Here is a 20,708-nt window from a genome sequence, read left to right as displayed (position 1 = left end):
TCCAGAGATAATACCACTCAGTGGATTCCAGGAAACATGATCAGTTGAACAACACCAAAATAATTTCATTACCTTCCACTTCCAGATTTGCTGTTGTAGAGATAGATCCTGAGGAGTTGGTTGCCCTGACTTGGTAAACTGTGGCATCATTCTCATCAGCAGCAGTGATGACCAGCTGGTAGTAACCTCCCTTGAACTCCTGGGCTTTGATCTTTGTTCCATCTGCCAAGATCTCCTTTCCACTGCGGTACCATTTAACCACAGGCTTTGGATGTCCCACCACCTTATCATAGGAGAAATAACCAAATTAGATAATGTACTAAGAAATAACCCAAAATTTAGACTTGAGTTAACTTTTTAATCTCTATGTATTTTCTCATCAGACTCTGGGTGTCTCTTTAACACTCATAGGTTTGACATTTAGGCTTTCACAAATGTAGACACTGCATGTAAATTCCTGAAAGCAAATACAATATAGTTTAGTACCTTAGTGACAAAGGTGGCATTGGCTTGGTATTTGACAGTCATGTCCCTGATCTCCTCCCTGAATGCGGGGGCACGAGGAGACTGGTCCGACTTGGGGATGATAGGCGCAGAGATCTCACTCCAGTCGCTCTCACCACCCATGTTCTCACACTTGACACGGAACTCATACTCAAAGCCCTCAATCAAGCCTGTGACCTCGTAACTGGTCTCCACAATCTTCTTTGTGGTTACTGACATCCACTTGTTCTGCTTCTTCTCACGTTTCTCCAGGTAGTAGCTGGTGATTTTAGCTCCGCCGTCGCTGCTTGGAGGCTTCCAGCAGACGACACAGGAGTCCTTGGTGGAGCTCATAATGAAGGGCTGCTGTGGGATGCCAGGTTTTTCTGCAAAACAAACAGGGTATGTTACTGTAGTGCTCTACGTATCTGTAAAGTTAGTCTTGTCTCTCTACATTTTAACTACAGAAACCAAATAAAATATGAATGGACCTACCAAATGGACTTTTGATGATGACCACTGATGGGATTTCTAGAGACTCGCTGACTCCATACTGGTTCTGGGCAGAGACTCTGAAGTAGTAGCCAGCGTTCTCTGTCAGGTTGGGTACACGGCAGGTGGTGCCAGAGACGGAGGAGGACACCAGGTGCCACTGTTCACCTTCTTTGGCCTCACGCTTCTCCACGATGTAGTTTGTGATCATGGAGCCTCCATCATCTTTGGGAACCTTCCAGCTGATGACAACTGAGCTCTTCAGCAGGGCTTCAACAACCATAGGACCCTCAGGGATGCACGGCTTATCTGGAAAAACCAAAAGAGGGAATGAGCAAAGGCTCTTCTTTAGTATACATACATGTAGACGTGGTAATAGGTATTTGTTGGCTCAAACTAAAAACAAATTCACGAGCATAACTACTAGTATTTTAACTACTATAAGATTACTTCTACTAATATTTTCTAAGACACAGATTTGGAAATTTGTAGGTCTTTAGATTTTACATGTCTAATTATATACATTTTAATGAACTTTAATTGCAAACTGTATTGTAAAGGGTTTTCCATTACTGATAAGAAATCAGAATCAGAATAACTTAATAAACCATGGGTTTTGGTAAACTTTCTGTTCTTTTTACCTTGGATTTCAACACGTAGCACAGTATCAATGGTTCCGAACACGTTGCTGAGCTGCACCTTATAGCGGCCAGCATTTGTCTTTCTCTGGACATTTCTCACCACCAGGTGGGTGTAGCTTTCCGTGTTTTCAATGATCACATTCTCTGATGGATTCAGAGGCTTCTTGCCATAGAACCACATGATCTGGGGGATGGGACGTCCAATGTAGACGACATGCAGTCGGAGGCTGGTGCCGGCCCCGGCAAAGTACTTCTCCTTCAGAGGGAAGCCAGGATGGAACTGGGGCGCTGCCTGCAGGCGCAGTTTTCCACTGGTCTCAATCTCTCCCGCCTCATTGACGGCCCTGCAGGTATACAGGCCTTCGTCTTCCTGCTCGTCTGTCAGTATGCTGAGGGAGTGGTTACGGCCATCTGAGCTCATTTTGTACTTGCGGCTCTGGATCAGTTCCTTGCCGTAGCGGTACCACTTGATCTCAGGCAGAGGCCTGCCAATAATGCCGCAGATGAGAGCGCCTGACTCGCCAAGTTTGGTGGTTACGTCTTGGATCTCTTCCTTCAAAGCTGGAGCCTCACCGACTGCAGAAACACCAGCAAAGTTTCATTAAATCTGTAAAACTTGAGTAATTCCCAATACTGTTACTTCAGAACATATTTTCTATTGAAATGCAAATATGTCTAAATAAGAAACATTAAATTTCACATGATTTAGTGTTTAACTTTGTAAAGGCTCAGGTCACATCGTAAATATTAGCTATGGGATTTCACTGATGTGAGCAAATCCACTGATTGCTGAATTTTGATTCAACTAACAAAAATATTTTTGAAAGAAATATCACATTGATGCTACCATGACCAGGTCATGCAGTTCTCCATTCACCACTCACCACTCAGTTTGGTCTTGATGCCCATGGGCGTGCGACGAGGTCGGCTCAGTCCAGTCTCATTCTCTGCAAAGATTCTGAACTCGTACTCCGTGGCCTCCATTAAGCCACCCATGGTGAACTGACGATCCTTGGAGCGCTCCTTGTTGCATTTCTTCCATGCGCTCTCTCCAGCCTGCCTGAACTCAATCCAGTAGCCAAGAATCTCCTTGCCTCCGTCATGCTCAGGCCTAAGCCAGTGGATGGTGATGCAGTCTTTGGTGACAGAGATGATGTCGATCTCTCCTGGTTGGCTGGGTTTGTCTATAATGAGAGACAAAAGGAGATTAAAAGGAGAAAGTCAAGGAGAAGCTTTGCGGGATTAGTGTAAATCAGTTCTTGGATTGCTTCTCCACAGTCCCACAAATAAACTGGAATAAACATAGGCTCAGAGCAAATATGTCTTTTTTCTTGTTCTAACTTTCCAGTGTCTCATTTATTTCTTTTTATTCTGCTTAGTTTTATTCAGTTATTCATGCAGAAACAGTGTTTAATGTGATGTTAACTCACCAAATGGATCTTTGCAAACCACAGGTTCAGAGGCAGGACCAGGCTCACTCTGCCCAATGTCATTCTGAGCCACCACTCTGAAGATATACTCTGCATCTGGGATGAGACCGGTGACATTGTACATGGTGGTGGTGATGTGGGTCTTGTTGTGGCGGACCCACTTCTCTGTCGACACCTCCCTCCTTTCCACATAGTATCCTGTGACACGGGAGCCTCCATCATCCCGAGGCCGGGCCCAGGACAGAGACACCGTAGACTTGGTCACGTCCATGATCTCTGGAGGGTTGCTGGGAGGTTCTGGTGGGCCTGGAGGTGAAGCATGTCGTTAGTGAAATCATTACTTACAACACTCACAATTATGAATGTGCATTGTGTTAAAGGTGTATTTCTAATCCAAACACAGCATCAAAAAAATTATTATGACAATCACAAAGAGCATCAGTACTCACAAAGTGGTGTTTTTGGTGTGACAGACGCATCAGATTTTAGAGATCTGCTGACGCCAAACTGGTTCTCAGCAAAAACCCTGAAGTGATACTCCACATTCTCCTTCAGGCCCTTCACCACCAGAGAATTCTCCGTTACCCGGGCGTCCACTGTATACCAGGCGGCCTTGGGTACCTCCCGCCTCTCCACAATGTATCCCAAGATGTCAGAGCCACCATCATCTGAGGGTGGCCTCCAGCTGACCCGGACTGATCTTGCTTGTATGTCATCAAACTCCAGAGGGCCTTCTGGGGCATCAGGGCGACCAATCACCTTCACCTGGTGGAGCAGATACGCAGAAGGTTAAGTTCCAACCATTCCAGGCAGATTTAATTTTTAATTTTATTTTCTTGTATTACTGAAGTCATGCTCACCTTGATGTACACAGCCTTTCTGCCACATTTGTTCTCCAACACTAGGTCATAGGTACCAGTGTCGTCTTTGTGTGCCTCTTTGATGACCAGCTCTGTGATGTCGTCATGGGTGGCGATCATGGCCCGGTGGGAGATGTCACGACCGTCCTTGGTCCACTTGCATGTTGGGATGGGTTTACCCTTGATGGGCACAGACAGATGGATAACTCCACCCTGTCGCACCACGTAGCCCTCCTCGTATTTACGATCAAGCTCATAGTCAGGATAATCTGAAGATGACAAAGGGTTGATTTTTGTCAGATTACAGATTCCAGGAACAGAAAAATGGATCTTAAATCACTAAGTAAAAGCACCATCTTTATTTTACTGTAAATTACCAAGCATCTCCTGGACTTTAACCACTCCTGGAATCTCAGCGGGCTCTCCAGAACCACCAGCGTTGCAGGCGATGACTCTGAACTTGTATTCTGCACCTTGGGGCATGTGGGTGAGGGTGTACTCGCACATCTTGGTGGGTGTGGTGTTGCACAGTGTCCATTCCACCTGGTCCACCTTCTGCATCTCAATCAAGTAACCTGTAATCACAGCACCACCCTCCTCTTCAGGAGGCAACCAGGCCAAAGAGACTGAAGTCCTGGTGGTGTCTGTGACTCTGGGCTGAACCGGAGGACCTGGGGGCTCTGTTCAACAACACAGTGGGACATCTGGTAAAAACACTGATTCCAGACTAGTAACATTCATCAAAATTAACTACCATTACAGTAGCACAGTGGTTACACTGAGTTTTGTCACGTACCAATGGGATCCATTGCAACTGTGATGGCAGAGCTCTCACTGGGTTTGCCAGCTCCTCTTGAGTTGATGGCAGTGATACGGTGTTCATATTCCAGGCCCTCAATCAGGCCGGAGGACCGGTACCTGGTCATGGTGACGGGGTTCTTGTTGATCCTCATCCATCTGTCAGAACGGGCCTCCTTACGCTCGATGATGTAGCCGGCAATGGTGGAGCCACCATTGTCCTCAGGTGGATGCCAGGTCAGGGTCATGCCCTCATGGGTGACATCAAGCACCTCGGGTCTACTTGGAGGTCCAGGAATGGCTAAACAAGAAAAACAGATGAAATATGGATGAGGAAAAGAACCAGACAGTAGGGCGGAAGCTAACCACTTAATTATTGGAGCTTTCACATTAATTACGAACCTTGTGTGAACCACATATTATATAAATGTATTAAAATTATTCTTTACAATAATTTAAAAAACATGCCACGTGGTCAACAAGGTATTAGTAGGTAGTTGTAACTTGGTTATCACCAGGTGGCTGCAAGAGTCTTCAGAGCATCTGCAATGCTGTTCGTAAATGGTTGCTATGGTATTCTTGGTTGCTATCAGGATTTTACTGGGTAGGTGCAAGGATGCAACAGATGTCAGCATAAGAAAAATATGACACAAAAAGATGAAGTACTACTGGGACCAAAAAGAAAAGGAAGACTAAGAACAAGTTTGCAAAAGAGCAACAGCGTTTGTTAGCATAGGAGGCACACAAATAAATAAAAGAATATATGCAGAACAGAAAGATCGTGGTTTTGATGAGAGGGGAACTCACTCTTGGCGCTCTTGCACTCCACCACTTCAGACTGCAGGAAGCTGCCTACGCCGAAGCGATTCATGGCAGCAACGCGGAACACGTACTCTGTTCCTTCACTGAGTCTGGTGAACTTGAAACAGGGTCGGGTCACTGACTCTGAGATGGTGGTCCAGCCTGGTCGGTGGGCATCGCGCTGCTCCACCACGTAGCCGCTAACGTTGGCCCCACCATCCTTCTCTGGTGGTTCCCAGCTGACTGTCACTGACACACCGTCAACCTCCTCAATCTTCACTGGACCCACTGGGATACCAGGTTTGTCTGGATGGAAGAAGAAGGTGGCTGGTTAGAATCTTTGAACTTTCCTTTATATAGTAAATCATTTGAATCTGAAGATATCAATGGTTACTACATTTTTGGGTCTCTAATCTTTAAAAATACTCTTTAACATACATATATGTGCATAGCCTCATTTGTGGGCAGACAGTCTTCTTACCGAGGATGATGACTTTGATGACCTCAGTTGCCATGCCGATGGTGTTCTTGACTTCCAGCGTGTAGTCTCCTGTGTCATTGATTGTGGTCTCACGGATAACAAGGCGGGTGTATTTGCCATTGCTGTCGATCTTGATGCGGTCCAGGCTGTCCTTCAACTTGACGCCGCCAAAGAACCAGGAGCAGACAGGTTGTGGTCTGGCTTTTATTGGGATGTTGAGGTCAATGGGTTTGCCGCGGTGCACGTGGACGATCTTCTGAGGAATGCTAGTCATGTCAATCTTGGGCATCACTGGAATACACAAGAGGGATGTAATGTGTTAATTGTATTTTAGTGTTTTCTGAGAAACGAGTTTTAGCAGTACCAAAAGTGAATGTGGGATCATTTGTGGACATCTTTAGGTGTTTTCTTACCCTTGATCTCCTGGATTGTGACAGGAGTGACAATGTCCATGGGCTCGCTGGCTCCCCTGCTGTTGGTGGCTCTGATTCTGAACAGGTACTGATCGTTCTCCATCAGGGACTGGATGGTGTGCTGGGACACTGAAGCCTTGACTGTTGCCACGGTACTCCACCTGTCCGAGCCCACCTTGCAGGTCTCTATGATGTAACCCGTCAGCCTGCTGCCGCCATCATGCAGTGGCTTCTCCCAGTGCAGAGTGACAGAGGACTTGGTGACATCGACGATCTGGAGGTTCAGAGGCACTGACGGCACCTCGCACACCAGCACAGCCTCGGCCGTCTCACAGGGTTCACCGACGCCATAGATGTTCTCTGGCAGCACTCTGAAGAAGTAGTGCATGCCCTCCTCCAGACCAGTGATCCTGAACAGGGTCTTCCTACACTCAGTGGTGATGGTCTTGTATGACTTCATGTTGGCTTCACGCTTTTCTACAATGTAGTTGCTGACGTGAGCACCACCGTCAATGCTCGGAACATCCCAGGTGATCACAACGGACTCCTTGGTGTAGTCCTTCACCTTCACAGAACCTGGAGGACCAGGAGTGTCTGTGGGAAAGAGATGGGTGGCAGACATTAGCATGTTTTTACGGGTGTCTTTGGAAAGAGCCTACCTAATGCTGCAAAACTGATTAATCTCAGAAAAGTGAAATTATATCACTTTTTACGATGTGCAACTTTTTATATACAGTTCCCAAAATTTCAGCATGATGGAATTGGTGTCCGTGGAAACATAGGATGACATACCATAGACTTTAACCAGGATGGTGGCAGTCTTCTTGCCAGATGGGTTCTCTGCCTCTACAACGTATTTGCCCGAGTCGTAGCGATCAACTTTCTCCACCATGAGTGAAGTGTAGCTATCAGTGGTTTCAATGTAACCGCGGCTCTGCAGCTCCACGCCCGTCTTCCTCCAGGCCACCACTGGTGTCGGCCGGCCAGAGACCGACACGAACAGACGCAGGGTTCCTCCGGCGCGCAGACACATCGTTTTCTTCAGGTCATCGGCCAACTCGAGGTCAGGCATTTCTGAACAAGTGGAGCACAGCAGGGGGAGAGTCAGATAATGCTGTTGTATTGTCATGTGATTGCCGTGTGCCAAGCTGAAATGTGACACAGTCTGTCACTGGGAAAAGAGGAGCTTTGTTTGGCGCAATGTCGATAAAATTTACAATTATTAATAAAATATTAAATTAATTAAAAATTACATTTTAATACTAGTTAACTTTTACTTCCCATCCTAATCCAAATCCCAAAATGAATGGTAACTTTCACATTTGTGACTTAACTCACCAACTCTCTCCAGCGGCTCAACCTCAGCACTAGGTTCACTGAACTCCCCAGTGCCGTTGTTGTTGATAGCAGCCACCCTGAATCTGTACTTCTTATTGGCTGCCAGGCCCGCAGCCACATACTCATTGGTCTTGAGTGCCTTGGCAGTGGCACGGTACCACTGCTCTGAGCCCTCCTCTAGAATCTCTACCACATAGCCCATGACATCTGAGCCTCCGTCGTACATGGGCCTGGTCCAGGTCATGTTGATGCTGTGCTTGGTTGTGTCGGTGATGCGAGGCATCGATGGAGGAGCTGGTGTGTCTGGCAGTAGATAAAGAAAAATGCAAATATGTTGTATGTCTTCTCAGAGCCTCATTCCACCATGTGGAAACTGAAGTTCTAATTCTAACTGTTACCAGTTACGGTTTGAAAATAAAAGACTGTAAATAGACGGTTGAATCTTACATGTGGGGTCTTTGCAGAGGATGTATGGTGAGGCATCGCTTGGCTGGCTGTCTCCAGCAGCATTGATGGCAGTCACTCTGAACTGGTACTCACTTCCCTCCAACAGGCCCGTGATCTTGAGACGGGTGTCATAGATGGTGTAAGTCTTATTCACACGAGTCCACCTGTTTCACAGCAGAAATAAAAGGATGCCATGAGAGAGAGATGATAAGCATCAGTATTTCTGAAAGTGAAAACTAAAATCCATCCATTAGTTCCTGAAGATGTTCACACCTGGTGCTGCTCTTCTCTCGTTTATCCACTATGTAGTTTTTGATCTCGCTGCCTCCATCACTCTCTGGCTTCAGCCACTCAATGATGACATGCTCCTTGCCCACTGCTGTAGCTTCTGGTGTGCCTGGCTGGGATGGGGTGGCTGGGGAAGAGGTCGGACAGGTCAGAGTCGCAGAAACACATCCTGTTTTCACTTTCGTAGACTTTTGCTGGAAATTACTGAAAATATTTGTATCTATTTTAAAGTCCCTTGCCCTGCAATGACATTTAGCATTCTCAGCTCTCCACTTGTTCTTTTGAAGTAACATTTAAAAATAAACCCAAAATTTGACAAACTTCAAGTTAAAGGGACGGCATTTAACAAGGATCTTCAACCACTGGCCCTCAGAATGTCAAATTCATTTCACAAAAAGGTAAGAAGAAGAATTTCCCCTCAAATATAAAGTGGTGCTGCAAAAAGATTCCTCAACTATTCCTACATTTTAGTCCAAATTGTAAAGCTGTACAACTGATTACACAGGATTCATTTATTTTTTACATTGCTGTAGCGCCACCATGACGAAAAGTTTGCTGCAGCTTACTGTAGGCGTTCCTGGCAATGATGGGATCGGACTCCAGAGGAACTCCAGGTCCAAACTTGTTGACTCCTCTCACTCTGAAGATGTACTCGTTGTTCTTGATCAGCCTGGTGCTGACACATGACAGAGTCTTGCACTCAGTTTCCATGATGACCCAGTTCAGGCGGCTGGTCTCGCGACGCTCCACGATGTAATGGGTGACAGAGTCTCCACCATCCTCCAGAGGAATCTTCCAGGACACCGTACACTTCTCTTCCGTCACTCTGCTGATTACGATCTTATCAGCCGGAGGTCCAGGGGTGTCTGAAAAAGGGAAACCCATCAGACACATCTATCTACTGTACACCTCCGTATTTGAAATAATGTGAGTACAGTCTAATTAATGTAGTTTCTTGGCTGCTCACCTAGAACCTTGACACTGACGGCAGCCGTCTTGATTCCGCTGGCGTTCTTGACGGTCAGAATGTATCTGCCTGTGTCATGTCTGTCGCAGTTCTTGATGATGGCCATGGCTCTGGTGGCAGTGTAGGTCAGAGAGTATTTCTCTCCGAGCTCCAAGATCTTGTCACCCTTCGCCCAGTACACTGTAGGCTCTGGTTTACCACCTACAGCGCCGTCCAGGACGATGTCGGAGCCAGCAGAGACAGTGACTGTCTCGCCCACCAACTTGCTGTCAAGCTCAGCTTTGGGAGGAGCTGCAGCAAAGAGAACATGATAAATTTTTACCTCAGTAATAGTTGACAGTTCTGTACTGTAGAGGCTTTTGTTCATAAGTAAAACAGTATTTTTAATAAAAATTAAATTCAGATTTTAATCTATAAGTGATAAATTAACACAATCTTTAGAAGCTGATTCATATATATAACAACATCAACATAGTTACAATAATCTGGTATTAAATGTTAAATAGTAAATAACACACGGGCATTTAGAAGACTAAATGAAAAGTATCAAGAAGTAATCTTGAAGTTTAACCTCTTCCACTGGATCTCGATCTAAACTGAAAATGAAAACAAAAATCTTTATAACTTTAACTTACAGTATTCATCCTTGCACGTGACCGGTCCAGTGGACTCTGAGGGTGCACTGTGGACGCCAGCAGCATTCTTGGCGATAACTCTGTACTCGTAGGTCTCTCCCTCTCCCAGGTTAGTTACGGTGAAGTAGTTCTCAGTGATGGTGGTGTAGTTGCACTTGAGCCAGCGGCTGTCGTCCCACTCATCTGTGCTGTAGACCTTCCTCTCCACCACGTAACCGACGATCTTGCTGCCGCCGTCATTAAATGGCACAGTCCAGCACAGTGAAACAGAGGACCGGCTGATGTCTGTCACCTCAGGTTTACCAGGAGGATCTGAGCAAACGGAGAGACGTTTATCATAAATCTGCACCACAGCTTTAATCACACATCATTCAGAGGGGAAGAGTAAATAAGAGTAAATAAAACTATGTTTTGTAAACAGATCAGCGGACTAATCCTTTGTTAAGGTTTTGGTTGATTTGCTGCTTACATAATAAATGTTTGTAGCTAAGACACAAATGTTTCCCTCACCAACAGGATTGAGCGCCACCACAGGTCTGGAAGCCTCACTGGCCTTGCTGAGTCCGGCAATGTTCATGGCATACACCCTGAACTGGTACTCCAGGCCCTCGATCAGGCTGGATACTTTGTAGTGGCACTCCAGACAGGGCAGTTTGTTTTCCCTCACCCACAGAATTGTGTTCCTCTCTTTCTTCTCAATCCAGTAGCCTGTCACCTTGCTGCCGCCATCTGCATATGGCACATCCCATTTGATGCTGATGGCGGTGGCAGACACAGATACCACATCTGGACGAGTTGGAGGACTTGGAGGAACTGTGAAAGTGAAGTACAGGTGAGAATTAAACCTTAAACCTTGGCATCCATACGAATAAAATCAGGACTCGCATTTATTTTTGTGCATCCGTTGAACTTACCAAATGGATGCTCAATGACAACAGCAGCAGACTCAATGGACTTGCTGACTCCAAACTTGTTCTCAGCACACACCCTGAAGGTGTACTCCATGTACTTGGTAAGATGAGTCACTTTGATGGTGGTTCTCTTCACACTTGAGTTTACCACTTGCCAGGAGGCAGAACCAGACTCTCGTTTTTCCACAATGTAGTTGGTGATGTCAGTACCGCCATCGTCAGCTGGCTCAGACCAAGACAGGGTGCAGGACTCTGAGGAAACTCCAGAAATTTCCACAGGGCCTGTGGGTGCGCTCGGTCTGCCAACTACAACCACTGTCACTGTGAATGTCTTCACACCAGCGGTATTCTCCAGGGTCAGGTAGTATTTGCCGCTGTCACTTCTCTTGCTGTCTTTCACCACTAGAGTGGTTCTCTCCTTTGTGGTCTTAATAGAGACTCTGTCCGTCTCCTTCAGCTTCATCTCCTCTAGCTTCCAGGTGACCTTGGGTGCAGGCCTGCCACTGATAGGGATGTCAATTGTGAAGGTGCTGGAGGTCTTGCAGGTTATGAGCTGGTTGGTGATACTGCTGAGGTCAGCAGTTGGTTCAATGCGCGGCTCCTTGACGACCACAGAGCCAAAGGTGCCCTGAGGTTCGCTGATTCCAGCATCATTCTTGGCCTTGACTCTGAAGTCATACTCTGTGTTCTCAATCAGACCCTCCACCAGCATCTTCTGGGACTTTGTCTCTCCACAGACAACCCAGCGATCAGTGCCTTTAGCTCTGAATTCAACAATGTAGCCTCTAATACGGCTGCCTCCATCATGCTCAGGCTTCAGCCACATCAGCGAGGCTGTGGAGTTTGTGGTGTCAACAACATCCAGTCTCTTGGGTGGTGCAGGTTCTTCTGTGGCAATTATAGGCTCTGTCATCTCGTGAGCTTCTCCCTGGCCATACTGGTTAACGGCAATCACCCTGAACAGATATGGCACGCCAATATCTAGACCAGTTACCCTAATCATCTGGCGAGAACACTTGGTGCTGACCTCCTGCCAGGCCAGGCGGCTAGCCTCGCGCTTATCCACGATGTAGTGGTGGATTCTGGATCCGCCGTCATTGGTGGGGGCATCCCACATCATTGTCAAGGCTCCACGGGTAACATCTTTAAAGGTGATGACACCGGGAGGTCCTGGTGTGTCCAGCACTTTCACAGTAAATGTGATGGACTTGCGCCCACTGTTGTTCTCCAGAGAAAGGGTATATTTGCCAGCCTCATACCTTGTGCACCCCTCAATGGTCAGAGTAGAGAATGAATCTGTGGTGTTGACATCTGCCATGATAGGAAGCTCACCGTCTGCCTTAGACCAGGTGGCAAGAGGAGCTGGTTTGCCGCGGAAGGCAATATGGAGGGTGACCGTTCCACCATTCTTTACAATGTGAGTTTGCTTGAAGTTGGCATCAATGTCAATCTCGGGAGATGTAAGCCTGTCCAAAGCCTGTACAGGATTGGGCATCACAGAGGCTTCGCCTTCTCCTGATCCATTTACAGCACTGACCCTGAACTTGTAGAGCTCTCCAGGCACCAGGCCCTTGGCAGTGTACCTGGTGTGGATGCAAATCTGATTGTTGACTCTGTGCCACTCCTCCAGACTGGCCTTGCACATGTCAATATTGTAGCCGATGATTTCTATGCCACCGTCGAAGACCGGCTTGGTCCATTCCAGGGTGACAGAGGACTTAGTTGAGTCAATGACCTGGTTGTCAAGAAAAGAGCAGAGTTTATAGTATCATTTCTGATGTACATTTTTCTTTGTTCTCATTTCTCTATATTCTGATTTCTACATAATAATAATAATAATTCAAAATAAATTTCCTATAACTGATATATCTAATAATATACTGCATATGTCTTTAAAAACTGATCTGAACATCCGTTCTGTTGTAGGACAACAACGCTTACATGACTGGTTATTCTGGTGCGATTTTTATGTGTGTTGCTGTAATCCTACCTTGATCACCGTGGGGGCACTAGGAGCACTGGTTGGCTCTCTGCATTTGAAGAGCCTGGAGGTACTGCTGGCTGGTCCGACACCAGCACCATTTTCAGCCATGACACGGAACTCGTACTCGTTGCCCTCGGTGAGGTTGGTGACACGGTGCCTTAGCTCTGTGATGGGCCTCTTGGAGGAAACTTTCACCCAGCGCAGGCTCTTCTTCTCTCTTCTCTCCAGGATGTAGTGTTTGATCTCGTTGCCTCCGTCTGACCTTGGCCTAGTCCAGCACAGTGTGATGCTGTCTCCAGTCACATGGGTAGCATCTGGGGTGCCAGGGGCATCAGGCACAGCTGAAAGAGCAGAAAACATGTAAAGTCAAGTTTTGAATGGAAGGGCAGATTGCTCTTATTTCTGCCAATTCTCAAGTGCAATAGAGCAGGTTAAGCTTTTAAGATGTGGTCAACATGTCACTTTACTTACTGTACTGCATCTGTGCGATGATGGGATCGGAGTCCAGTGGTTTGCCAACACCAAACTTGTTGACAGCAGAGATTCTGAACTGATACTCATTGCCCTTGATGAGATTGGTAGCATTGTAAGAACAGGCTTCACACTTGGAGGTGACCAAGGCCCAGGAGATCCTGGATGTCTCCCTCTTCTCCACCACATAGTGGGTGATGGCAGCACAGCCATCGTTCTCCGGCGGGTTCCACCACACAGTGCACTTCTCGGCCGTGATGCCAGTGAAACGGATAGGACCCTCGACGGGTCCAGGGGTATCTGAAGCAGACGAGAAGGTAGCGGTACTTAAAATTGTCAAAATTGCAATATTGTTTACATGAGCTGTAAAGTTTTTGTGAACCCCAGGTGTCACAAGAAACAGATTTGTAAATGTCCAATGTCCCATACAATGTCTCTAACGGACTGTGAAACATAATCATTTACATAATCGTTTACCAACCTTGTACTCTGACGTTTACATCAGCTTTCCTGGCACCGGAGCTGTTCTTAGCCTCCACGGTGTAGATTCCGCGGTGGTTCCTGTCAGCATCACGAATAAACAGACTGCTGGTGCCAATGCCAGTGGTAATCTCAATGTCAATCATGGTTCTTTTGTCGATCTCTTTGCCATCCTTATACCACACAACCTGGGGGACGGGACGTCCAGTGATACTGCAGCTGAGCTTAACGTTCTCTCCTGCTTTTAAGGTGAGCACCTGGTCTGGAGACCACTCGATCTCAGGAGCAACTGGAGGTGCAAAGAGAAGGAACAAGTGAAGGATCGGCAAAATTAAATGGATGTGAGAAATACAATATTTATGATAAATTCTCTACACATTTTTTCAAGTTGAAAATACTTACTGCTCTCATCCTTGGTCATGATGTATCCAGAGGAGTTAGATGGTGGACTGACTGTACCCACGGCATTCCTAGCAATCACTCTGAACTCAAATCTGTCTCCAGGAGACAGACCAGTCACAGTGAACTGAGTTTCACTTATATCAGTAAAGTTGCAACGCAGCCATTTGCCTCTACCATGGCGCCTCTCCACACTGTAGGCCACGATTTTGCTGCCACCATCCCTCTTGGGTATGTCCCACTGCAGGGTGACTGAGTCTCTCGTTACATCGATGCAGACAGGAGTGCCAGGTGGATCTAATGAGACAAGAAAGATGCATCTATATATTGCACTTGGTTGTAAAATCCTGAAGTAATACCAAAAGAAATAGGACCTTGAAAACAATCATACGTTTACAAAAATTCATTTCAACATAACCACAACTTTTTCAGTCTTGAAAATATCTCCCTTGAAAAAATAAATCTGATGTCCAACAGGACAGATTTTGAGGCGTTAGAAGGTTATCTTTTCCTATTTGATGGAGTTAAGTTAAAAGTTTCCCTTTACTTCTACTCACTGCTAGGCTAACCATTTCCTGAACCCAATTCTATACTGGATGAACAAAGAGTAAACTGGGATCTAGCATCTCTTTGTAGTATTTGGAATGTACTCACCAACAGGGGAGATAGCGAGCGCATGTTTGCTTTGTTCACTAACAGGGCTGAATCCAGCATTGTTCTCAGCGTAGACTCTGAAGGAGTACTCCAGTCCCTCCATGAGACCAATGATTCTGTACTCTCTGTTGGAGATGATGGTGGAGTTCACTTTCTGCCACATAAGGCTGTTCCTGTCCTTCTTCTCAACATGATAGCCCAAAATAGGGGATCCTCCATCAAAACCTGGGGCTTCCCACTTGATGGTCATACCATCACTGGTGATGTTGTAGGCCACTGGCTTTCCTGGGGGGCCTGGAGGTTTGTACTGGTGTTGGGCAATAATGTCTGAGGAGTTGAGTGGTTCACTGACTCCATACTTGTTCTCTGCACGGACCCTGAACTGGTACTCAGTTCCCTTGACCAGGTTGGGAATCTTGAAGGTGGTCCTGACAACGCTGGAGCAGACCATCTTCCAGTTGGCCTGGGATGTCTCACGTTTCTCCACACTGTAGCAGGTGATCTCGCCACCTCCATCCTCCTTTGGCTCATCCCAAGAGATGATGATACTCTGAGCTTTAATCTCATCAAAGCGGATGGGACCAACAGGCACTGAAGGGGGTCCCAGAGTGATCACATTAATGTCAAAGTAGTTCTTGACAACTCTATTGTCCAGAACCAAGGTATACTGGCCGGCATGCTCCTTCTTGGCTCCTCTGACTGTGACTGCAGTCTTGTTGTCAGTGGTCCTGAAGCGAATCTTCTCGCTTTCCTTCAGAGGCAAGTTATCCTTCAGCCAGCTGATAGCAGGTCTTGGTTTACCCTTGAAAGGCAGTTCAATGTGGATGTTCTGGCCAATGCGAACAGCAAGCTCACCGTTGGGATAGTCAATGAGGATGGCCTCAGGTGGAATGATGAAGTCCATCACTGTGATCGGACCAATCTGGGAGAAGTCACTCTTGCCCTTCTCATTCTTGGCAAACACTTTGAAGTCCATGACAGCATTCTCCTTAAGTCCCGTGACCTCACAGCTGCAACGCTTGCATGTAGCACCCAAAGTCCAGGTGGGATCTTCCTTGGTTCTCTTCTCAATGATGTATTCAGTGATGTGGCTTCCACCATCATGGTCAGGTCTGGTCCACTGCAGGGTAACAGAGCTCTTTGTGGAGTCCGCCATCACCAGGTCTTTAACCGCTCCTGGAGTTTCTGTGGCTCTGACAGGCTCAGTGGTCTCGCATGTGTCACCCACACCATACTCATTTTCAGCAGATACACGGAAGAAGTAAGCTACATCCTCCTCCAGGCCTGACACCTTGTAAGTTGTGTTGGCACACTCAGCGGTGATCACCTGGTAAGCCTTCATGGTGGAAGCCTTCTTCTCGACAATGTAATTAGTGACAGGGGAACCGCCGTCAATGAGAGGAGCCTCCCAGCTAAGGGTCAGCTTTCCTCTTGTCACGTTCTTGATCATCAGTTTCTGGCAGGTAGACGGACTGTCCAGAACCTTAAGGGAAACAGTAATTATCTTAGGTTCTCCAACGCCGTTCTCAATCTCCAGCAGGTACTTGCCGCAGTCATCGCGGGTGACCTTGGGTATGAGGAGTGTGGTGGCTCTCTCAGTGCTGGTGATGGTGTAACGGTTGTCACCAGCCATGTTGCGGTCTCCGCGGCGCCAGGTGACATTGGGGACGGGACGTCCCTTCAAGGGGATAAACACTTCCACGTCACGGCCAGCCCTGGCTGTATACTGGGTCGTCATGGGAACATCCAAGTCCAAATCTGCCTCCTCTGTTGGAGTGTAGGACACACGGGGGAAGGAGGGAGATATAATGATATTTAAAAGTCTGTATAACAATCAAATGCAATAATCTGAAGCCATTAAAACGATAGAAAATATATTTGCTTATTATCAATACGTTTTTAACTTTATCATAAATATAAAAGACTCATGCCTGGTGCAATACCATGAAAGAGTCTATTTTAATACAAACCCAAGATGTCTTTGGCTTGCACAGGCTGGTACATCTTGATGTCCTCTCCTTTGCCCTTGCAGTTCACAGCAGAGACTCTGAAAAAGTAGTAGGTTCCAGGTTTGAGGTGGGACACCACATACTCGCAGGTCTTGACCTGTGGGTTGATGGTCACCCATTCTTTGTCCTCCGTGTTCATCTGATCCAAAATGTAGTGTGTGATTTCACTGCCCCCATCATAGACGGGCTTCTCCCAGCCGAGGGTGATGGAAGTCTTTGTGGAGTCGACCACACGCAGCTTGGAGGGCTCACCGGGCAGATCTGGAGAAGACAAAAGGGCAAGAGTGGTCAGCGGATCCACGTGAACACCTTAATAAAATTCCTACAAGACTATCACGGTGATGCTAAGTACAAATTAAAAAGCCTACCGATGGGGTCATAGGCCTTGTAGAGGTCAGAAGGCTCAGAGTAGTTTCCTGCCCCAGCCTTGTTGACAGCACACACTTTGTACTGGTACTCATTGTTCTCCACCAGATTGGTGACTTTCTGCCTGGTGTCTCTGATGGTGCCCTTCACCACCTGGACAAAAAAAACAGAACATTGACGCTTACAAATGCCAGTTTTAGTTTGTCTTCTTACATGCTGAAAACAAAATCTTTAAAGATCAGGTCAGCAAACAAACCTTGAACCACTGCAGACTCCTCTTTTCCCTCTTCTCCAAGTAGTATCCGTCAATGTCACTGCCTCCATCCAATGCTGGCCTTTCCCAGATCACTGTCATGGTGGACTTAGTGATCATTGTCACTTTAGGCTTGGATGGCTCGCTTGGAGGAACTGTGTGAAATAAAAATGACCAGGTTAGTTGAAATAAACTGTTTTACATTGTTTAAAACATTCTGTGTAGTGTTTTTCAAACCTAACTCTGAATTAAAAAGCAGATGTGGGAATAATGGGTTTATTTTGTTTGCTTACCAAATGCGTTCTTTGCGATTACAGGCTGAGACTCCAGCGGGTCTCCAATGCCGTACTTATTTACTCCACGGACTCTGAAGATGTACTCATTGCCCTGGATGAGTCTGGGCACGTTGACGATGCAGTCAACCAGTTTCTCTGAGACAATGGACCACATGACCCTGCTGGTCTCCCTCTTCTCCACGATGTAATGAGTTACCATGGCACCGCCCTCGTCAGCAGGCGGGGACCACATGATGGTTATGTTATCAGCAGTCACCTTCTTAAACTGGATCTCTCCAGCAGGGGGGCCTGGCTTGTCTGAATAGGGGAGGGGCAGGAACATGAACATCAGGGTTTATACAGAGTAAAAGATCAATTTCGTGCAAGGCAAAACCTGTCATAAATAGAATTTTTCAGTTTTTAGTATCTGAATACCTTGAATGAGCAGCCTGACAATGGCGCATGCTGATCCCAGGGAGTTCTTCACCTTAACTTCATAGGTACCAGAATTCAAACGAGTGGTTTCCTTCAGGAACAAACTAGTGTATTCAAATGTGTGTTTGAAAGAGAGCTGGGCAGTGGGCTCAAGCTCTCGGCCATCCTTAAACCACTCAATAGTGGGAGCAGGTTTGGCTGTGATATTAAACTTGAGCTCCACATTAGAGTCAGCCTTGTGTTTGACCTCACTGAGGTACTCCTGTGGTATTTCAATCTCTGGGGCACCTGGATGATAAATGACAAAACAGAAAGGTGAGTTAAAGTTCTGATGTGCAAAAGGACAAGAGTATAGTAAAGAACGTTATGGGAAAAAAAAGGAAAATGTGGCATCCAAAACAACATCTGCACCAGAGGAAAGCATTCATTCTGTGAGGAGGAATGATTGTACAAAATTTTATGGTAATCCACAGCTTAGAATAAAATGCTCAAAGACCAACCGTAGGTGTCCACACATGTGGCTGGTCCAGCAGTTATGGATGGGTTGCTCACTGAGCCAACTGCATTCCTGGCCATGACTCTGAACTCGTATGTCTCATCCTGGGTTAAGCCAGTCACAGTGAAGCGGGTGTCTGTGACATTGGTGAGGTTAGCCTTGGACCACTTGACACTCGCTCCCTCTTTCTTCTCAATGATGTAGCCAGTGATCGGGGATCCGCCATTGTAGTTGGGTTTCTGCCAGGCCAGGCTAACGGCGTTCTTGGTGATGTCACTGATGCGCAAGTTGATGGGTGGCTCTGCAGGAACAGACAGTGGGAACTCATTATACAACAACTATGGCGGTAAAATCAGATTTCCTTGACTTTTATAGAGAGCTTTTGAGATTTCACTCACCACAGGCATCAATAGCCAGCACTGCATCAGAAACCTTGCTGAAGGCACTGATTCCAGCAGCGTTCTCTGCTGCAACCTTAAACTCGTAAATGAGTCCAGCATTGATGTTGGTGACCTTGAAGTGTGTAGCACGGATCACCATTTTGTTGACTCTCTGCCAGAGGATGCTGTTCCTGTCTTTCATCTGGAGATGGTAGCCAAACACATGGCTGCCACCATCTGACTTGGGCTCCTTCCAGGCCACAGCGATGCTCTCCCTCGTTACAGAAGTGATCTCTGGAGTTGATGGAGCATCAGGAATAGCTGGCAGGTACAAAGCAGAGTCGTGGGGTTTACATGTTCATGTGAAAAACAAGAGTAGGAAAAGTAATAAATGTGAAGAAGTAAAACAAAGACTGCTTACTGTAAGGAAGGCTGACGGTGACAGCTGGTGAGTCAATGTGCTCGCTGATTCCATATCTGTTCTCAGCCCTGATTCTGAACTGGTACTCCAGGCCGGTGGTGAGCTTCATTATCTTTATGGTGCAGCGGGCCACAGCAGAAGAGACGTCCATCCAGTTAGCTGTGGTTGTCTCTCTCTTCTGGATGACGTAGTTGGTGATGGGACTGCCACCATCATATGCCGGTGGGAGCCACTTCAGGCTCACACTGTCTTCTGTGACATCAAACAGCTCCACGGGTCCAACTGGTGCGCTAGGTCGGTCCAAAACCACAATGTTTACAAAGGACTTAGTGGTTCCACTGGAATTGGAGGCAGTGATATCATAGCGTCCTGAGTCGCCAGCAATGCTCTCGCGTAAAACGATCTTGATGCTGTCAGGGGTGACTTCAGAATTGAACCTCATTGTTGACTTGAGAGGTATGTTATCCTTGGACAGGGTGACTTTAGGCAAAGGCCGGCCTGTCAGTGGGATCTCACACTTGAGGGTGGAGCCAGCTCTAACATACACAGTGTTGTGAGGGAAATCCTTCATGTTGACCTCAGGAGATTCTGGAGCAAAAGAGTAATAAAGTGAGTTTTAGCATGAGAAATTAATACTGTTATTTCACTTGGTTATTTCCTAGTTATATATACAATAACTACAAATAATAAATACTGGCTTATTAGTTAATCTACGCCAATCTACTGACTCTGGTAAACCTGTAAGTTTGCGACTTACCAAGCTGGTCTTTGACCACTACAGGGGTGACCATTTCCTTAGCATCACTGAATCCAGCGTGGTTCTCAGCTCTCACCCTGAAGAAGTACTCAGCATTCTCCCTCAGACCAGACACTGTGAAGTGAGTGGACTTGGTTACACCGCACTTAACCCATTTCTCCTGGCCCTTCTCCAGAGCTTCCACTAGGTAGCCAGTAATTCTGCTGCCTCCGTCTTGTTCTGGTTTGGCCCAGGCCAGGGACACACTTTCCTTGGTCACATCTGTCACACCAAGCTTTGGTGGGGGGCTTGGTTTTTCTAGAGAAAGAGGGTGAAATGTGTTTTATTGAAATGATTAGGCATT

General features: G+C 46.6%; 1 protein-coding gene across 1 annotated transcript in view; it reads right to left on the bottom strand.

Annotated features, from left to right (window-relative positions):
- Nucleotides 1-20,708, bottom strand: part of LOC121194072 (titin-like) — a 183,268-nt gene that overhangs the window by 7,707 nt on the left and 154,853 nt on the right. The window contains exons 174-209 of the mRNA XM_041056636.1: nt 20,366-20,662; nt 19,609-20,196; nt 19,206-19,508; nt 18,812-19,108; nt 18,312-18,599; nt 17,895-18,194; nt 17,605-17,756; nt 17,351-17,501; nt 16,944-17,243; nt 14,974-16,740; nt 14,323-14,616; nt 13,922-14,209; nt 13,441-13,740; nt 12,976-13,310; nt 10,989-12,720; nt 10,585-10,887; nt 10,075-10,386; nt 9,440-9,730; nt 9,039-9,338; nt 8,458-8,599; nt 8,185-8,348; nt 7,738-8,040; nt 7,192-7,473; nt 6,400-6,993; nt 5,987-6,277; nt 5,512-5,811; nt 4,703-5,005; nt 4,284-4,586; nt 3,907-4,175; nt 3,496-3,811; nt 3,047-3,352; nt 2,501-2,800; nt 1,617-2,192; nt 979-1,284; nt 487-869; nt 73-283 (exon numbers count right to left, since the gene is read on the bottom strand). Coding sequence (XP_040912570.1) covers nt 73-283; nt 487-869; nt 979-1,284; nt 1,617-2,192; nt 2,501-2,800; nt 3,047-3,352; nt 3,496-3,811; nt 3,907-4,175; nt 4,284-4,586; nt 4,703-5,005; nt 5,512-5,811; nt 5,987-6,277; nt 6,400-6,993; nt 7,192-7,473; nt 7,738-8,040; nt 8,185-8,348; nt 8,458-8,599; nt 9,039-9,338; nt 9,440-9,730; nt 10,075-10,386; nt 10,585-10,887; nt 10,989-12,720; nt 12,976-13,310; nt 13,441-13,740; nt 13,922-14,209; nt 14,323-14,616; nt 14,974-16,740; nt 16,944-17,243; nt 17,351-17,501; nt 17,605-17,756; nt 17,895-18,194; nt 18,312-18,599; nt 18,812-19,108; nt 19,206-19,508; nt 19,609-20,196; nt 20,366-20,662 — 13,947 coding nt within the window. The remainder of the gene's footprint in view (nt 1-72; nt 284-486; nt 870-978; nt 1,285-1,616; nt 2,193-2,500; nt 2,801-3,046; nt 3,353-3,495; nt 3,812-3,906; nt 4,176-4,283; nt 4,587-4,702; nt 5,006-5,511; nt 5,812-5,986; nt 6,278-6,399; nt 6,994-7,191; nt 7,474-7,737; nt 8,041-8,184; nt 8,349-8,457; nt 8,600-9,038; nt 9,339-9,439; nt 9,731-10,074; nt 10,387-10,584; nt 10,888-10,988; nt 12,721-12,975; nt 13,311-13,440; nt 13,741-13,921; nt 14,210-14,322; nt 14,617-14,973; nt 16,741-16,943; nt 17,244-17,350; nt 17,502-17,604; nt 17,757-17,894; nt 18,195-18,311; nt 18,600-18,811; nt 19,109-19,205; nt 19,509-19,608; nt 20,197-20,365; nt 20,663-20,708) is intronic.

The sequence above is a fragment of the Toxotes jaculatrix genome, chromosome 15 (assembly GCF_017976425.1).
Source record: "Toxotes jaculatrix isolate fToxJac2 chromosome 15, fToxJac2.pri, whole genome shotgun sequence".
Lineage (NCBI taxonomy): Eukaryota > Metazoa > Chordata > Actinopteri > Toxotidae > Toxotes > Toxotes jaculatrix.
Note: the sequence above shows the minus strand (reverse complement) of the source record. Positions and strands in the feature narration are given on the sequence as shown.